The sequence below is a fragment of the Triturus cristatus genome, chromosome 4_1 (genome assembly GCF_964204655.1).
Source record: "Triturus cristatus chromosome 4_1, aTriCri1.1, whole genome shotgun sequence".
Lineage (NCBI taxonomy): Eukaryota > Metazoa > Chordata > Amphibia > Caudata > Salamandridae > Triturus > Triturus cristatus.
The window spans coordinates 208,491,628-208,509,498 of record NC_140585.1 but is presented as its reverse complement, the minus strand read 5'-3'; the positions used below and the strand labels follow the sequence as shown (position 1 = coordinate 208,509,498).

The 17,871-nt window shown below is 43.0% G+C and overlaps 1 protein-coding gene across 1 annotated transcript; it reads right to left on the bottom strand.

Annotated features, from left to right (window-relative positions):
• Positions 1 to 10,874: 10,874 nt before the first annotated feature.
• On the bottom strand, positions 10,875 to 14,359 carry LOC146854071 (olfactory receptor 8U9-like). The gene is made up of 2 exons (XM_085650988.1): positions 13,440 to 14,359; positions 10,875 to 11,208 (listed from the first exon to the last, which is right to left on the bottom strand). Exons 1-2 carry the CDS (start codon positions 14,357 to 14,359, stop codon positions 10,875 to 10,877), a joined length of 1,254 nt encoding a protein of 417 aa, XP_085507114.1.
• Between the last annotated feature and the right edge of the window lie 3,512 nt (positions 14,360 to 17,871).

Sequence of the window (17,871 nt, the reverse complement as noted above, 5' to 3'; positions counted from 1 at the left end):
TACGCCATTTGTGGCGTGCGCGCCCACTTAACGCAGTTCGTTCCGTGCGCGCACGGTGCGCTTTGCGCACCGTGCGCGCACAGTGCGCTTTGCGCACCGTGCGCGCACAGTGAGCACGCGGTGCGCTTTGCGCACTGCGTGCCCACGTTACGCTAGATGGGCCATGAACGCACGATGCGCTTCGCGCACCGTGCGCACATGGAGGACATATGATGAGCATCGTTGTGACAGGTAAAATATATGTTTTGTTTAGCTCTATTAAGCCAGGCACAAAAGGTGCCCTTCGGGCACCTTTTGCACACGGGGTGGGGAGAATGTGGATATTTTTTTTTTTATTATTATTTCTTACCGTACGCGTACGGTAAGCGTAATCGGCGAAATTTTAGAAAAAATTAAAATTGCCTTTTTTCACTTGGGGGATCGTTGGGGACTCCCTCGACATGGCTAGGTGCTTGGGAGCTGTGTAAACAGCCCCTTTACATGTTTTTGCACTTGGTTTTTCAACCCCCTGTTAGAGTGCGAGAGAGAAAATGGCGGCCGCCGCTTCCTGGTTTCGACCGATTCGAATGTTTACTAAGATCTAAGGGCCAATCAGAATCGCGCTCGCGCACGCCACCGTACGCGTACGGTAAGCGCACCGTAAGCGCACCGTAAGCTGGCTCAGATATATATATTGATTTAAATGCTATTTTCTCAGAATCTACTGAAGAGATTTACACCAAACCTACAAAAGGCACTTCCTTGACCTGAGGACTACCTCTCTGCCAAATTTCAAGTAATTCTGTTCAGCCGTTCGGGCTGTAGCTGTGTCTAAAGGTCCTATGGAAAAATGCATGGGAAAAACGCGTTTTGGGCCCCCCCTTTTATCTCAGCCCCCGCTTGACGAATCCCCCCAAGACTTTCAGGGTAGGAGCGGAGCGTAGCGCCCCACCTATTTTGAAAAATTCGCAAGGATTCGTCAACCGGCGCCAAAGTTATTCAAAATAGAATGTTGCGGATTTCCTATGGAAACGTGGTCCTAACTATAACTACCTACTGGCGACCGCCAGTAGGTAATATACATAATCTACTGGCAGTCGCCAGTAGATAGTTATAGTTAGGACCTATTTTCCATAGGAAATCCGCAACATTCTATATGAAACCCAAAATGTAGCTGCACTCCACAGCATGTCGTTCCATTCTTATAGGCAACCTGCAATTGCCACAATATTTTTTCTGCCTTTCTGCCTCGGGCTTCTAAAGCCCTTGTTCACAGGTTCATCTTGTGGCATCCACACAATTAGCACAAACCAACAATTCATATTCATAATTGCTCTTTATTGCCTCGAGTGGAATACTCATTAGTATCCATTCATGCTGGCATAGTACTTTTTCCCACAGTGGGTTCCCATCAGTTTGTGTTTAATTTCTCCTTCTTTGCATGCTGGGATTTGTAGTTCATGTTCCTTTCTCCCTGGGGCGTGTAAATATGCAAGAGTCAATTAATATTATTTTCAACCCTCAGTGGGCTTGCTGATGTACATTGCATAGTTCAGTAAAAAAGACCTGCTGTTCCATTTTGTGACATCGACAGTCCAAATCACGGACCCGCTTTTCTTTACAGTGCTGTGGTGTGAGCTTCATGGCTGGATTTGAAACCCAAAAGGCCCTGAGTGTTTAAGCAATCACAATAACATCTTCTTGTATCTCGCTTGTCAGCTTCTGTCATCCAGCAGCCCCAGCTGTCCACCTTGTGAAGATCATCACCGATGACACCAGGAGACATCAGCTATTATTTCCTTTACCATCTGCCACTCAGGTAAGTCTTGGAATCTCAGATCTTAACTTTTGCATGTCATCATTAGTCTTTTCAGTAACCAACTTATGTCATTTATATAAATAAAATGTTACAAGTTTTTTTATTAGTGTTGATAATTTACCTTTCATGTTGTATCTCGAATGTGTCAGCATTTCTCGTCATGATTACCTTTATAAATGGTCTATATAAATTGAGCATTTTTCTTATTTCTAGATGATGGATCTGGAAATGTATTCTCTGTGGCTGGAATTGGTGAGTTCATGTTAATGAGAAATTATAATTCCATGCATGCATCAACCATTAATTTCATATGCGTTTTATGTTTAAATGGTGCTAACTTTATTATTGTTTTTGTAGGACAATGTCAATTAAAGTTGCGTATTAAAATTTAAGCAAAAAACTGTATTTGATGAACTTCAGCTATCTACATCTCCTTCCAGGTATTGGGAAGATTGTGCTACATCATCTACATGCTGAGAACAGCAGGCAATAAAGTAAAACATCCAATACTGCTCTGAGCTACTATATCATTTGCTAAAACTGCGTGAAAAGTACAAGAAGAGGAGGAGGAGGGCCAGGAGCTGGTCAAGGAGAATAAAGACCTGGACAAGGAGGATGGCATTGTTGCCCCCACACAGAATATCTTCAGAAATACCACTTCACGCTGGACAGCACTCTTCCTTCAACTCCACAGCCATTACCTATGCAACCATTGTCCACCTAAGCATGACTCACCTCCAAACAGACCTCAACTAACTGAAAGGTTATGTACAATTTCTCAATGCTGAAAAACCTGCTGGCTATTTCAGACAGTCATGCACTGTGGGGAAGGGAGGGTTGTCAAGGTCTAATGATGCTCTCCGAGAGGATCATTCTACCGAAGCAGTCTATAGTTTAGGAATATATGCATGCAGTGGGCCTACTTCCATGAGATAGCTGCCTCCCTTAAAGGACTTCCTTAGATGATAGACAGACATACTTTTTCCTTGAATAACATTGTGAAATGCAACCAAGACATGGCAAAGGTGCACCCAGAACTTTTTCTAAGCTTTAGAGAATAGTGTGCAAGGCAACATGCCTTAATCATGAAGATGATAGAGACAATTAGCAAAGTCTGCCAATGTCCCTCATCATAACCAACAAATGCAAAGGTCTTCAGAGGCACCTCAACCAAGGAGTAACACATCACCTGCCAACCTGACACCTGCAGCTACCAATTGCACCATCTCCACCTCCACTTGCATCAACCCAACATCCACCAATTTTAACATAACCACACACAAGACAAGCAGACGCTCAAACAATCTTACTATCATTATTGCTGAGGCACAGTAGTAGCATAATCCCTAACAAATATATTTTGTTTTCCACAACGTGCCAACTCTATCTTTAACATGCTCATTGAAATTATTTTTTGAAAATAATTTACTATTATAGCTATTCTTATCTAAAATGTGTCTTTCGTTTCGAGAGATGGGAATGGCTCCAAATTAGGCTAGAGATCAAATATCATAATAACAACACCCTCTCTTGCCTTTAATTAATAATTGATTTTGACTTTAATGCAAAATGTGGACTTCATTCAGCATGTTGCTCCATATTATTTCAGAGATAAACAATGAATTAAACATTTTGGAATGATTTCCATACCTGAACTAGATTATAAAATATTGTACTACATTCAAAACAACAAAACATATGTTCACAATTATTACACATTAAACAATTGAAAACAATATAATGACATCATAATTTTTTAGCTAGCAGTTTGCATAAGAGACCTATTCATGGGTTGCTCCAGGCTTCTTACAGTGGTCCCAGAGTTGCATTATAAGGATAATAGAGGCTTGCCTAAAAACAAAACTAGCCTATACAGTGGCAGAAGAAAGACCTGTCATAGAGAATGGGTTTTCCTGGCATAATCTAATAAACTTTACATAGACACGAGGAAGATCTTGTTAAGACAGAATTCCCACTTGAGATCAAAATGAGTACATTGAACAGTGGAGTGCTAATGTGCTTTATTATAAGACATGGACATGCACCTTATCGAGTCGGACTTAGGGACCTTATGGCATTGCCCAGGGCCAATAAAATCCCTGGATTTTCCTCCCTTATGCAACTTCTGAGGAAAACGGGGTTGGCTGTTTAGTGGACTGACACAGATTAGATGTCCTTGATCATGAAAGGTAGGGTTAAAGACATCTACTGGGAATTTACTATGGTGGATAATGTTTCCAATCATGTGAGATCCCTTACTCAACTGTTTATAGGCTTTAAAGCCTATCTCCATTTTGAAGACACCATTGACGAGATTATCACCCTTCATGATAAAGGATCAAACCTCACCTCCCTGGAGGCCTCTCCCCCTGACTCAGCACTGCGCAGATGTAACTACGGACAGAGCGGGGCCTCAATTACCTGAGACAGGTTCCAGGGAGGTGAGGTTTGATCCTTTATCATGAAGGGTGATGATTGCACCCTGTGATTGGAGGTTTTGCACCAAGTAAGGTTGTATTGTCCAAATCAACCGTTTTACTCTCATCTAAATTGTTATTACGAATAGAGAGTTTTCACATGCAGTAGCTAGAATATTACAGATCCTGAAGAAAGCCGTGGGGAATTTCCCCTGAAGGCTGAAACATGTCGACCTATTGTTAGCAGTTACTAGGGATTACTGCTATGACTTACTAATAGCAGTTACATGGGATTACTGCATTATTTTCTCTGCACCGTTTTTACTAGGTGTGAGGAGGGTTGTATTATCTAGAGTAATTAGTCTCTCCACAAAACCTTTTTAATTCTTCTCTCTTTTTGCACTGCACCACATTGGATTTCCTCGAATATGCACTTAAGCACATTCTCTTCTTCTGATGTCTGCATGGCTCCGGTATGGCATTGTTCATGAGCAAAAGAGCTTGCCATTGAGGTAGTCCTTATGATCAATGGACTGACCTTTTACTCCTGGCGGATGACCAAATGATAAAATTGATCATCAGAGCTTGATACCTTAGCTCTATTACGAGCAGCAATTTGATGGTAAATTGCTCTGAATGCCTGAGTGGTATCATAACTGTCCTTCAATCCGTGTGTATATCTTTCCACGTGCTCTTATTACTGACCCCTTGTTCTCTTTTTGTATGTTGAATTAGTTGGATAAGGGGATTAGGACTTGGGTAGGTCATTAAATATATTTTCCCTTAGACCCTGTTTTCCCACCGGTTATTTGATTAACACACATTGTTCCCCAGTTTTCTCCATATGATATTTTTTCCGTAGGAGTTAGGGGATATTTTTATATTTTTATTTTTTTAAATGTTTTATTTTATTTTTTGACCAGACAGCAATGAAACAATAACAAGTTCTCTGATGTACCAGAAAGCAGCTAAATCAAATTTCAAAAATACAAAACAGTACATACATTGGGGGATACAAAAAAAGAGAAAAAGAAAAACCCGAAACAGCATCCCGTAACAATAAGTTCTATGGCATAAATTCCCAGCAGCCTTAAACCCGTATACCTATCATATCTTCTCCACCAATATCTATGATTATTCCATCAATGGCCCCCAAATCTTTCGAGCCCTTACCATCCCGCTCCAGCCCTTGCATTCATACAGTACCATCTCTAGGTTAAAAATATGATAAAGTCTAGCATACCAAGCCTGATAACTTGGGGGATCTACATCCTTCCACCTGGTAGAAATAAGTAAGCGATAGATAGCTGTCACCATAAAGCAAAAGTAAACTGAACTGTGATCTAACTGTAAGCTTTCGTCAAAACCAAGTATTATCATAGTTGGAGTTAGCGATACTGATTGCCCCAAGTTTTGACATAGAAAACATTCAATACGTGCCTGCAAACTATTCAGTTTACTACAATCCGCAAACATATGGCTTATGTCCGCTGGACCCTGATCACATCTAGGGCACTTATTATTAACCCTTCTCCCCATGCCCAAAGTTTAGCCGGAATAAAATAAAGCCTAAACTGCGTTTTAAAAGTTTGGGCTTTAAGATTAGCGGTCAAAAAGGTCTTATTAGACAACTCAAGTGATCTGCAAATGTCTACATCCGGATCATTTAATTTATCAGCCCAAGCACTTTCTACTTTAGGGATATCGTCCACATTGGCCGCCATCAACATTATATACACTTCCTTAACTCAATATTGTTTTTTTGTCAGATAATCTAATAAAGGAATTCGTGGAAAGTTAAATGGTTGTGGAACCAAACTATTTATAATCGCCCTAATTTGTATATATTTAATGACGGTGCAAGAATCAACTCCATATCGTTCCTGGAGGTCCCCAAACGAAACCAACCAGTTTAAGTCAGTGAAATCTCCTATATTTTTTATTCCTGCTTTTTCCCATGTTCTTCCAATGTTATCATACTGTATCGCCGGGAAAGCCGAGGAACGCCACAACAGTATATATCTATGAATGCTGGGTATTTCCAAATGTTTGCCAATCTTCCGCCATACATTCCAGGCTGCTCTAATAATCTTAAAACGAGTTGTTTTATAGTAGTTGCCTTCCAACTGCCTTAAGACTAACCCTGGTGCTAATTTACCCATTGCAAGCTCATAAATAGATGGTGTATCCTTATCCCCTTCTACATCGCTAGTTACCCCTACTGGATCCAGGGTCTGTGGTCTAAATAAAACACTCATATGTTGCAGCATTACTGCCCAGAAATAAAGCAGCATATTTGGGACTGCAAGTCCCCCCCGGTGTTGTGGTAGGGATAAATATTTTATTGATCTTCCAATTTTCCCATATCCCCAAATAAATTGACTAAACATCTGCTCCATCTGTTTGAATAATGAATTTTCCGGTTCTAAAGGTATACATCGAAATAAATAAAATATTATGGGAAACATCGTCATTTTAATGACATTTACTCTACCGATAATAGATAAGTGTAAATTATCCAGTCTCTTCAGATCTCCCTTAATTTTTTTAACTAAAGGTGACAAATTTTTATCCCATATTGTACCGACCTCCGCTGTTATGGTTATCCCAAGATACGTGGCTGACTCTATCCGGCGTAAATCCTGAAACTGCGTATTTTTTGTACATATGATTTGAGTTTTGTCCGTATTTAAACTATATCCTGATTGTTTCCCAAATTCTGCTGCAAGCCTCTCAATCTGATTTATAGCAGCAAACGGATCCGTGGTAACCACAGCAATGTCATCTGCATAGGCTAAAAGTTTAGTTTTATATCCGAGGATCTCTACTGATTTAATTACCTGATCCTCCAATATAGAATTAATCAAAGGATCAATATAAAGGGCGAATAATATAGGGGAACTCGGGCACCCCTGCCGTGTCCCCCGAGTAATCTTGATCCAACCAGACTCCTTCCCCATTAATTGTATTTTAGCGTGTGCGTTATAATACATGGCCTGTATGGCGGTTAATATCCGTGGGCCAAATCCCTTAAGACTTAAGATTTTCCACAAGTACACCCATTCAACTTGATCAAAGGCTTTTTGAGCATCCAGCAAAATCAGCGACATTTGTATCCCAGTGGCTTCGGCAATATCAAATAGTGAGATAGCTCTCTGGACATGATCCTTAGTACTTTTACCAGGGATGAAACCATGTTGCCATGGACTAACAAGAGTCCATATTATCTTAGATAATCTTAAAGCCAATATCTTAGAATGTAATTTCTCATCTGCATTAATTAAAGATATTGGTCTATAAGCGGCGGAACCCTCCGGCTTCTTGGCCTTCTTCAGAAATATCACGATGTTCGTGTCCTGCCAGGATTGTGGTGGAACCCCCTTCTGTTGAACTGACAAAAACAAATCCAACAAAAAAGGGGTCAATTCTATTTGTAAAACTCTATATATTTCGATCGGGATCCCATCCGGGCCCGATGCTTTGCCTGAAGCCATTGTTCTGAGTGCCTCGGAGACCTCACTCAACGAGATGTCCGCTTCAAGTCCCAACAACTGAGAACCTTCATTATCTAATGCTATCCCTATTCCTTCCATTATCGGATCCCTAGATCTATAGAGGTCCTGATAGAAATCAGTAAGTACATTTAATATACGTGTTAAGTCTGTAACCATCGTTCCATCTTTCCCTCTTAATTTTGAAATATTGTTTGCCGTCGCCCTTTGTTTAATTCGCAGTGCCAGATGTTTCCCAGTCATTTCCCCATACTCATAATTCTCCCGTGTTGCCGTTTGAAACCTTTCCGCTCCCCTTTTGTTATAAATTCCATTAATTTTGGCCTTAGTCCTGATTACTTTTAGCTCTAGATCAGTTTGTTGCTCGATCTGGTTATGTACTATAGCTTCCATATGTTGTCTCTCATTCGTGCTCAGCTCCTCTATGAGGGCAGATATTTCCCCTCTTAGTTGTTTCTGATGGAATAAACCAAAGCTTGTGATTTCGCCCCTGAGCCCAGCTTTAAAAGCGTCCCAAACATTTTCTCTAGAAGTACTAAATCTATTAATATCAAAAAATTGATTGGTCCATCTCCGAATGTGTGCAATAAATCCTTCTGTAACTAACAGTTTTTTATCGAACGACCACTTTAATAGACCCTTAGTATATGCCAGTGCCTCAAAATTCAGGACTAATGGATTATGGTCCGACAAAATTTTCGGAAGTCTTTTAATATCTGCTCCCTCAATGAGAGAAGCAGAAGCCAGAAAATAATTCAATCTGACGTACTTCCTATGCGGATACGAAAAATAGGTGAACCCGGGATCCGCTGCTTTCTTACAAGACCACATATCCACCAGCCCGTGACTAGCAATGATAGCATTTATAGCTTTAAAAACCTGAGGTTTCCGCCCTATATAGCCATTCTTTCCCCATCTCCCAGTCTCTACATGAATATTCAGATCCCCACAAATAATTAATGGTGTTGGCCAGGCTGCTAATTCGATCTCCAGTTTTGACCATAAGTCTAAATCATCAAGATTAGAACGTACACTGTACAGATGGTGAGTTGATTTAGTAAGGAGGCAATGGCCCACTGCCCGGATTTATCCGACTTGACCCGTTCAATTGGTAACAATCGCCGAGAGACATGTATAGCCACCCCTCTCGTGTTGGTAGATTGAGAGGAACAAACAACCTGAGCATAGCCCGGTATAATATTAATCCCTCTTTTCTGCCATGGAATGTGTGTCTCTTGTTGACATATGATATCTGCCCCTATCCCTCGCAACATCTCTCCGGCCCTATTTCTTTTGTCTCTGTCATTTAATCCCCCAATATTAATTGTAAATATGGTTAACCTACCCATATTGATTTTGCCCTTGTTTTGTCTGTCTCCTCACCCCTCCTTTGCAGCTTTCATTATACCAATAAAATCTTTCCGACCACTTAAGACCCCTCCAAATTATAATTACTACCACTCCACTGGTACATCTAGCTTTCCGTCCACCTAGCTTGCTGTCCTGGAATTTCTGATTTTTACCCCCCTTTACCACCCTTACCCCCCCACACAACGACCTACCCCTCCCCCCCAATCCCCCTCCCTGTGAAATAAGGCATGATGAATGGTGATCCAAACCCTAGTGATGGCATAGAAACACATTTTATGCTTTCATAAATATGTTATTCCTAGGCAAAAGAAGACATTAGAAAACAAATTTCAGAAGATACCATGAGATATCCAACCCTACTTGATGCACATATTCTCATAATACCACATTACATTAGTTCACCCTTCAGCATTCAAAAAAGCTTTAGCTTTAATTTCGGAAAAAAAAATCGGGTTTGATCTTTCCAGATCACTTTCAATCTAGCTGGACTAAGAAGAAACGTCTGTGCTCCTTTCTCTTGAAACTGGGGAATTAGCGGCCGCAGACGCCAACGTAGCTCTACTGTAACATGACAGAAGTCCGGCCTAGTGAAGAAGGTGAACCCATCCGCCACCCGGTGAGCTTCTGGTCTTGCTTTCTCGAACACGTTCTGTCTCAACAGAAAGTTCCCAAAGTAGACCAAAAGTGCCCTAGGTTTGGCATCCGGGCGAACAGGCTGTCGCATATTAAGCGGAACTCGATGCGCTCTCTGCACTTCTTGCGCCCAATTCCAACCTGCCAGTTCAGGAAAAGACTTCTCCAGAAGCTGGACCATAAACAGGCGTGCATCTGACCCTTCCTTCCCCTCCAGAATTCCAAGAAAGTGCCGATTGTTCCTTCTTTGTCTGTTTTCCCCTTCCTCCAATTTCCAATGAATGTCAGTAAGTTGTTCCTCATGTGCGATGGTCAAACCTCTTGCACCGGCTAAATCATCTTCCAGCGCGGATGTCCGTGTTTCCAGCTCCGTCATACGATCGCTTATGTCATTGCATGTTTTGGCGATTTTTCGAACTGCGCCCTGAAGTTTCCGATTAGCATATTGAGAACGCTTGCTTTCCAATCTGACTTCTTCCCGGTGTGCCATTACGCACTGCAATATAGACTCTAAGGTAGGAGAGGGTATTGGTGGACCCTCCAAGCTCTCCAAGCCTTTCTCCTCATTAAGCTGACTTCTAACCCTCAGCAGTTGATCACCCGAAGAGTAATCCCATCTGAGATCTGTTTGCTTAATGCCTCCCGCTCTCCCAGACCGAGAGTGCGTTTTCCTGACAGAAGTCACCCTACCCCGGCCATCGGTACCTGAAAAGCTATCCGCCTCATTAGACTCAGAGTTAGTCTCATGGCCAGAACCCAGACCTGACCAGGTAGCATCAGGAAGCGAGAAAAAGCCGTTTGCCTCATTTGCTTCAGAGTCCAAATCCTTCTCTTTACCCACACGCGGCTCCCCATGAAGCTTGTAGGAATTTTTGGGAACAGCTCCCTTCACCCCTATAAACTGTGGTTTTTGGTGCTGACCCCGCCTTTCCTCCTGTTGGGAAGGGGTTACCCCTAGGGCGTCAATATGAGCAATACCAGTATATAGACCAGCATTTAGACCAGCTTGAACAGTCCTATCTTCATCCGTAATTACATCCAAACTAGTAGGTAGCCCCACATTTTCGCCCGGGTTTACTGTTTCCCCTTGACCCAGCGGCGGCTTACCCGTCACATTCTGTTCTTCAATGAGCTCTTCTGGAATCAAGAGATTATTGGCGGGTAATTCTCCTGATCCACAATTGAAGCGGGCCGCAGTGGTTGGGGCTGCGCTGCCAAGGTCCTCCTCTTCCCGTCCGGAGCATTCTCCGAATGAACTCGCTGCCGGCGTCCCTGAACTGTAGGGGGTGTTGATGAAACTTCCCCTTGATCCGAAGACTGCTGGGACTGTTGCAGGGGCTTGCCGGGGGCCGATTGTCCGGATCCGCCTCTAGCCTTGACTCCAACTTTCGGGGGCATAGCAGACACGAGAGTGTGCGATCGCTCTCCTCCGCTCCACTGCTTACGCTGCTTATGCTGCACCAACTTCCGCAGCAGACCACGACAACCTGCGATCAGTTCCTCTGCAAGCCTTGCCCGCACCACTGCCCCACGTCTAATCGCTGGTGAGTACTGCTTCGTACTTGAAAAGAGTCTTAGGGTAGTAGCTCCGTGCAGCTAGTTCGCCATTCGTCGTTCACAACACTAATTCTTCTAACACGCCATCACCAGAGTGGATCACCAACGACGTGACTAGCACCTAGCTAGCACTCGGTCGCCAAAAAAAAAAAAGAAAAAAAAAAATGAAATTGAATTTTGTGCACAGAAACAAAAAACAAAGGAGTTAGGGGATATGAAAGGGCTTAATCTGTCTCAGACTGGCATGGTAAGCATGGCAAATAAACAACAATGTGGATGATTTTTATGAACCATCCTAAACTCGATGGCAATCACAAACCAATTAGGCTAGAATAGGGGCCCCTGAAAGGTAGTTCATGATGGTAAAGCCAGCTCCCGCCTCTTGTCCCAAACACTCTAAGTGAGAAAGACTGAGGGCCATATTATCAAGAATGGCGATAACATTATCGTTGATTTAGGGGCAGGAAACTGCCGCTAAAGCGGCAATAAGGGGCTTGATAATATGCCCTAGAAAATTCCAATAGAATCCCAGGTTCTGGTGTGAAGGACGACAAACCCGGGCTTCTACTGGAATTCTCTAGGGCATATTATCAAGCCCCTTATCGTCGTTTTAGCAGCAGTTTCCTGCCGCTAAAGCAGCGATAATGTTATCAACGTTCTTGATAATATGGCCCTAAGTGAGAGGAGTGCCTATCACCGTAAATATCAAAGGAGGGAGTGGAGAGAGGAAGTGTCCAGAGGGACACAGGGAGTGGATTCAATCTCCCCTAGCTATAGTTACTAAACATAAGGAATCCACCCGCTAAAGTTCTAAGGTGAAAAAAGATGTCTGGTCATGCGGGCGGTGTGTATCCTACAGTGGTAGGAGGCACATTGTGTTTTTAAAATACCCCTCACATACCAAAAGGGCCCTTGGTGTCATGCTTCATCATAGGGGTCTTCGCACCCCTCTACGGAGCGCAGCGTGCTACTGACCAACGAATACGCGGGAACACTTGGTGTAACCACTATGTGTAGTGTGTGAAAGGTGTGAGTGGTAGGGTCTACAGTGATAGGTGAGTGAATATTAAAAAATACCTGGCAAATGAGGACTAGAACAAACTTTAATAAACCACTGTGCTGGTAATAATAAAAACTGTGAAAATGGAGGATTAACGTATTAATTTACGACACCTCCTGTGTGTCTGTGTCAACATGTTTCGAAGCCAAGAGCTTCTTCTTCAGGACGGGTACACAGATCCCTACCCTACTCACAGCAGACAGTAAATACCGTTGGAAATATAGGGAACACTATGTGTAATTAATATGAATAGTGTGCCTATTAGGCTCAATAGTATGTGCGACAAAGTGAATCTCTCTATCTCCTTTTGCTATCCAGAAGTTCAATGCCTCATGAGCATGGGAGGAAACGCAAGGGACTCTGTGCTTAATGAGCACGGAAAATGAGGGTACTACCTCGACCGACCGTCTCCTCCGTGGCTCCGTGGATACTGATCACCACCCTACTAAAAGATGAGAACCTAAGTTTCTTAAAGTACTAGCAAATGGGACAAGGAGCAGTGGAATGGAAATGGCAGGATGGAGAGAGTGATTCTTAGACGTTATTGCCAATGTAAACAGCCCTGAAAAATGAATGTTGTTTGGTCACATTTAACTTGTTTTAACAACAGCACAACATCCATATCCTCATCAAAATATTTTAATAGTACTGTTTGGGGTGCATATATTATTATTACTTCAAAGTTTCAAATGAATTGAAATATGTGAAATTATATGATAACATGTATGTGTGACACCAATGGTATTCATTTTGTTACCCTTCTGTCTATGATTTTAGCACATAGTAATTGACATCTGGAACACTAAACGCCATAAAACATATTCCTTAGCAATTGGATCAGCAGCTTCATTCAGAAAACTGAGAGTCATGTAAATTTCACATTTCAACGTAAATGTTTACGTTTCAGTTAGATGGGCTGCTAGACAGTAATGGTAAAGTTCAGATCTGATGGTAGAAACAATAATTCATTGCTACAAATGTTTGTCATCGAACATGCACTGCACAAGTCATCATACACCATCATAACACTCATCTTTAAATACTGATATGAAATGTCCATGAATTAACAGAGAGGGTTTCAGCAGAATGTTATTTTCTTCAAAGATTCCTTAACTTCCTGATTCCTCAGACTGTAGATCAATGGATTGGACATTGGAATTACTACTGTGTATAAAACTGAGGCTGCTCGCTCTGTTTCAGGAGAATAAAGTGAGGGGGGCCGCAAGTACATGAAGAGGACTGCTCCATAGAAAAGAATCACGCAGGTTAGGTGGGATGCACAGGTGGAGAACGTCCTTTGCCTACCTGCCACAGATGGGATTTTGAGCAAGGCAGATATAATGTAGGTATAGGACATTAATATTGTCACAAGTGATGTGCCACCAACCATCGCTGCACAAAGAAATATCATAGTCTCATTAATGAATGTGTCTGTGCAAGACAACTTCAAGAGGGGTCTAACATCACAGATGAAATGGTCCACCACTCTTGCCTGGCAGAACTTTAACCTAAATGTCAGGCTGACCTGCAACAAAGACTGTACCGTGCCCAGTGCAAAGGATGCAGCTACTAGTTGAATGCAAAGTCCACCAGTCATGATTGTGGTATAATGCAGAGGCCTGCAGATAGCAACATAGCGATCAAGGGCCATCACAGATAATAGAAGGCATTCTGTTGATCCAAAAGCAGAGAAGAGAAACAGCTGTGCAGCACACCCAATGAGAGTAATACTTCCATCTTTGTTGAGAATATTAACTAATGTGTTAGGAACCACAACAGACGAGTAGCAGATATCCAAGAGAGACAAAGTGGTGAGGAAGAAGTACATAGGTGTGTGAAGGTGAGGGCTGAGCCTAATGAGCAAGATGAAGCTTCCATTTCCTAGGATTGTAATCAGATACATGGCCAAAAACACAATGAAGAGAAGGGGTTGTAGATCTGGGTCCACTGCAAAGCCTGCCAGGATGAAATCTGTCAGCAAGGTCTTGTTCACTTCCTCTGACAAAAGCATGCCTATATGGATATATTTTAGAGGAAAACAAATAATCTATCAAATTTGCATAGAGAAATAATATAAATATAAGTATTAAACGAGCATATGGATGGATGTACACATGGCTGTCTATAATGTTTATTAAGAATTAAATTAAAGATTTTTTCCATCAGATTGCCAGGTGGTATATGGAGTGAAAATAACAAAGCAATGACTAAAGTTTCAGTACAGGTGAAAAATATACATGTCAGTCATCATATCAACTTTACATGCGATTCATTGAGAACTGCAATTAAAAGACAGCAGTAAAAGGGAATTGCGGTCCGTCTTGTGATACACATGGATATGTAACCATGCTGTTGCAAAGCACAGAATGGTTACCAACTGCAATTGTACAACAGGTGTCTCCTCCAAATTCTCTTTTACAATTTAGGGGCCGATTCCGATCCTGGAAAAACGCTGTACAAATCGTGGTATGGAGCGTTTTCCCCATACAACTCGTACTTGTAAGGATTCCCCTACAACCTAGGAGGTATGATCCGTACAAATAGACGCTCTCCATACAAATTGTAAAAAAGACCATACAACTCGTATATACAAGCGATTCCGATTCGGATTGCCCTGTACGCGACGTTCACATGTATTCCCGGCAGCAGTTTACAACCCGTCAAGTACGATTCGTACAAACGGCACTCCATACGGCTCTTTTTTTACAGGAGCCAAAAAGTGCCGGGAAAACATTGTACGCCCCGAAAACAGTACGAGACGGACCCACCATGTACGCGTCGTACACCCCATGAATACAGGGGTACGGTGCGTATGTACGATGCGTACCGATGACACGGAAAGTGGGGTACGGTGCGTATATACGCGCTGAAGGGGTACTGGTCGTGTACGCACCGTACAAGCACCGAACCCCAAAATCGCTTGTGTCCGCACCATACCCCAAAAGTGCGTATGTACGGTGCGGACCCCAAAATCGCGTATGTACGGTGCGTACATGCGCGATGTTGGGGCACGCTCCATACACATGCCTCGCATGTGGGGGGACCCCTGTACGCCTCATACCCCTATACGACCCGTACCCCGGTACGACTTGTACCCCCAGAACGAGTCATACCAGGGTACGAGGCGTATAGGGGTTCGCTTCGTAGCCCGGTACGAGTCGTGCCCCGTATACAGGACATTTTCCATACAAATCGCATGCTGACAACCCGGTCCGAATCGTACTTGACTGGTTGTACAGCCTTTTTACAAATTGTATGGTCTTTTTTACAAGTCCGTGTCGTACAGCTTTTCCCGATACGATTTGTAAGGATCGGGCCGATCTGTATGTATTTTTCCAATACGAATCGTACTACACGGGTTGGAAGGGACTTGTATGGAAAAAAATACGGATCCGATTTGTATGTAAAATAAAAGTCCAGGATCAGAATCGGCCCCTACTATTGTATTTGACATTTGCACCTATGTCCTGTAAAAGGTCAGAGATTACAAAACCAACATGTTGTTAATGCAAATGCAGAGATAGGGATCGGTGATCTGTTGCAGGCCTCATGTCTCTATTTGCAGCTGGCAGCAAGAATTCACCTAGTTTAAACTGCTAGGACAGGATTTGTTTGAATTTGCACTATGCCAGTACTGTCTCACAACTACATGTGTGATGTCATCACCTATATTGGATTGCCAACAATATTAACACTCATGAGACAGAATTAAACTTTTGTTACCAATGGCTAATTTTTCAATACCTTTCTTAACTTATTAGTTTTAGTTTGCGTCATCCAATATTTCACCAATGTTCAGCTATCCTTGCTCAGAAACTCAAACTATCAGATAATTATAAGCTCTCTCTTCTGTAAGGAAACATCAGACAGTAACTGAAATGTTCACCAACCAAAATAAACGCTACACACAAATGTGGATTAACAAGGCAACAAGTCATCCTGCCTAGGGGCAAGTGACTTGGGGGAACCTGATTCTGTATTTGTTGAATCGAGGTTAAGATACTGGCTAGATCTGTCCTATCCAACAACAGTTCATCAAATGCCGTTAATACCCATCTGTGTTTATAAAAATGGAGTCAAAGGTTCTGTAATAGAAACTGGAAATGATGCAGGTATTGTCCCACTCATAGGCTAGACCAGGAGAATGAAAGGAAATGGGACGGGTATTAGATCATTCATGTCTGTTGCAATGGTAGTATAAATTTTGACACTGCTGGGACCTCAGCAAAAATGAAATAAATAAATTGCAAATTGCATCAGCGCCTATCCTGCTGTGACACTTAATCTGGATGAAGTCTTAAGCAGCATTGAATAGGGTCATAGTAGCTGATAGCCTCTCCCTTGACCACTCGCTTGAGATACCCTGGCTGTGTTATATCAGGGAGGTGTATTCATCTCTGAATGTTCCTTTTATACCCCCTGAGGAAAATTTCACCTTTGACTACATGTGAAAAGAATTAAAGATCAGATTACATGGGGTGGCGAGAGCTGCAGGGGATTGGCAAGACCTCTGGAAGAGTTTGGTGGGCTCATATGTATCCATTTCCCCAGTGTGCGGCTTGTGTTTGTATTTCAGCAATATTCTATCGACCCACTAAAGGTACATTTTTACAAGGTTCGGTCTCAATTTAGATCATTTTATGGTGCCTTACCCACTGGCTTACCCACTGGGAGATCAATGGAGTAAGAGAGAAGGATCTGTTCTTGTGGTGGTTGGTTTGTTAAATGCACTATTCACTTTGTTTTCTTTTGCACTATTTATCCTGCTTTTAGTGTGAGATTTATAAGGCCCCATATTCAAATGTTGGGTAGTGTAGGCAGGCCTTGTTGTTTTAACAATCTGTTCCAAACCAGCTGATTTGCTCATCAATTTTAAGTTATGTATTCGGTGCTGTGAGCATTAGGAAGCCTTTTCCTGATTTGTATGCTATGACTACCACTTACCTGTGCCGCAGCGTGGAGGCTTGTGTGCGTTTCTTTCAGCCTTTTGGGACACGGACTTCACTCACTAGCTTGCCCTTGTCTGTGTCTCCCTCCCGCCGCCGCGTTTGACACCCTCGCGGCCGTGGTCAGGAGGGGGACTACATCTCCTGGCACACCTGGTCTCAAGGGCGGAAGTTCCCACCCACTACCCGCGCCTGGAGGCGCAATATAAACCATCTCACCCTCGGTGGAGCGGGGGACAATCACTTACCTGTGCCGCAGCGTGGAGGCTTGTGTGCATTTCTTTCAGCCTTTTGGGACACGGACTTCACTCACCAGCTTGCCCTTGTCTGTGTCTCCCTCCCGCCGCCGCGTTTGACACCCTCGCGGCCGCGGTCAGGAGGGGGACTACATCTCCCGGCACACCTGGTCTCAAGGGCGGAAGTTCCCGCCCACTACCCGCGCCTGGAGGCGCAATATAAACCATCTCACCCTCCGCGTCGCGGGTCCGCGCGCGGGCTGAGCCCGGGCAGAGGGCGGGCCGTCTGTGGCCGTCAGGGGCCAAAGGAGGCCGGGCCGGGATATGTCCTGTTCATCTTC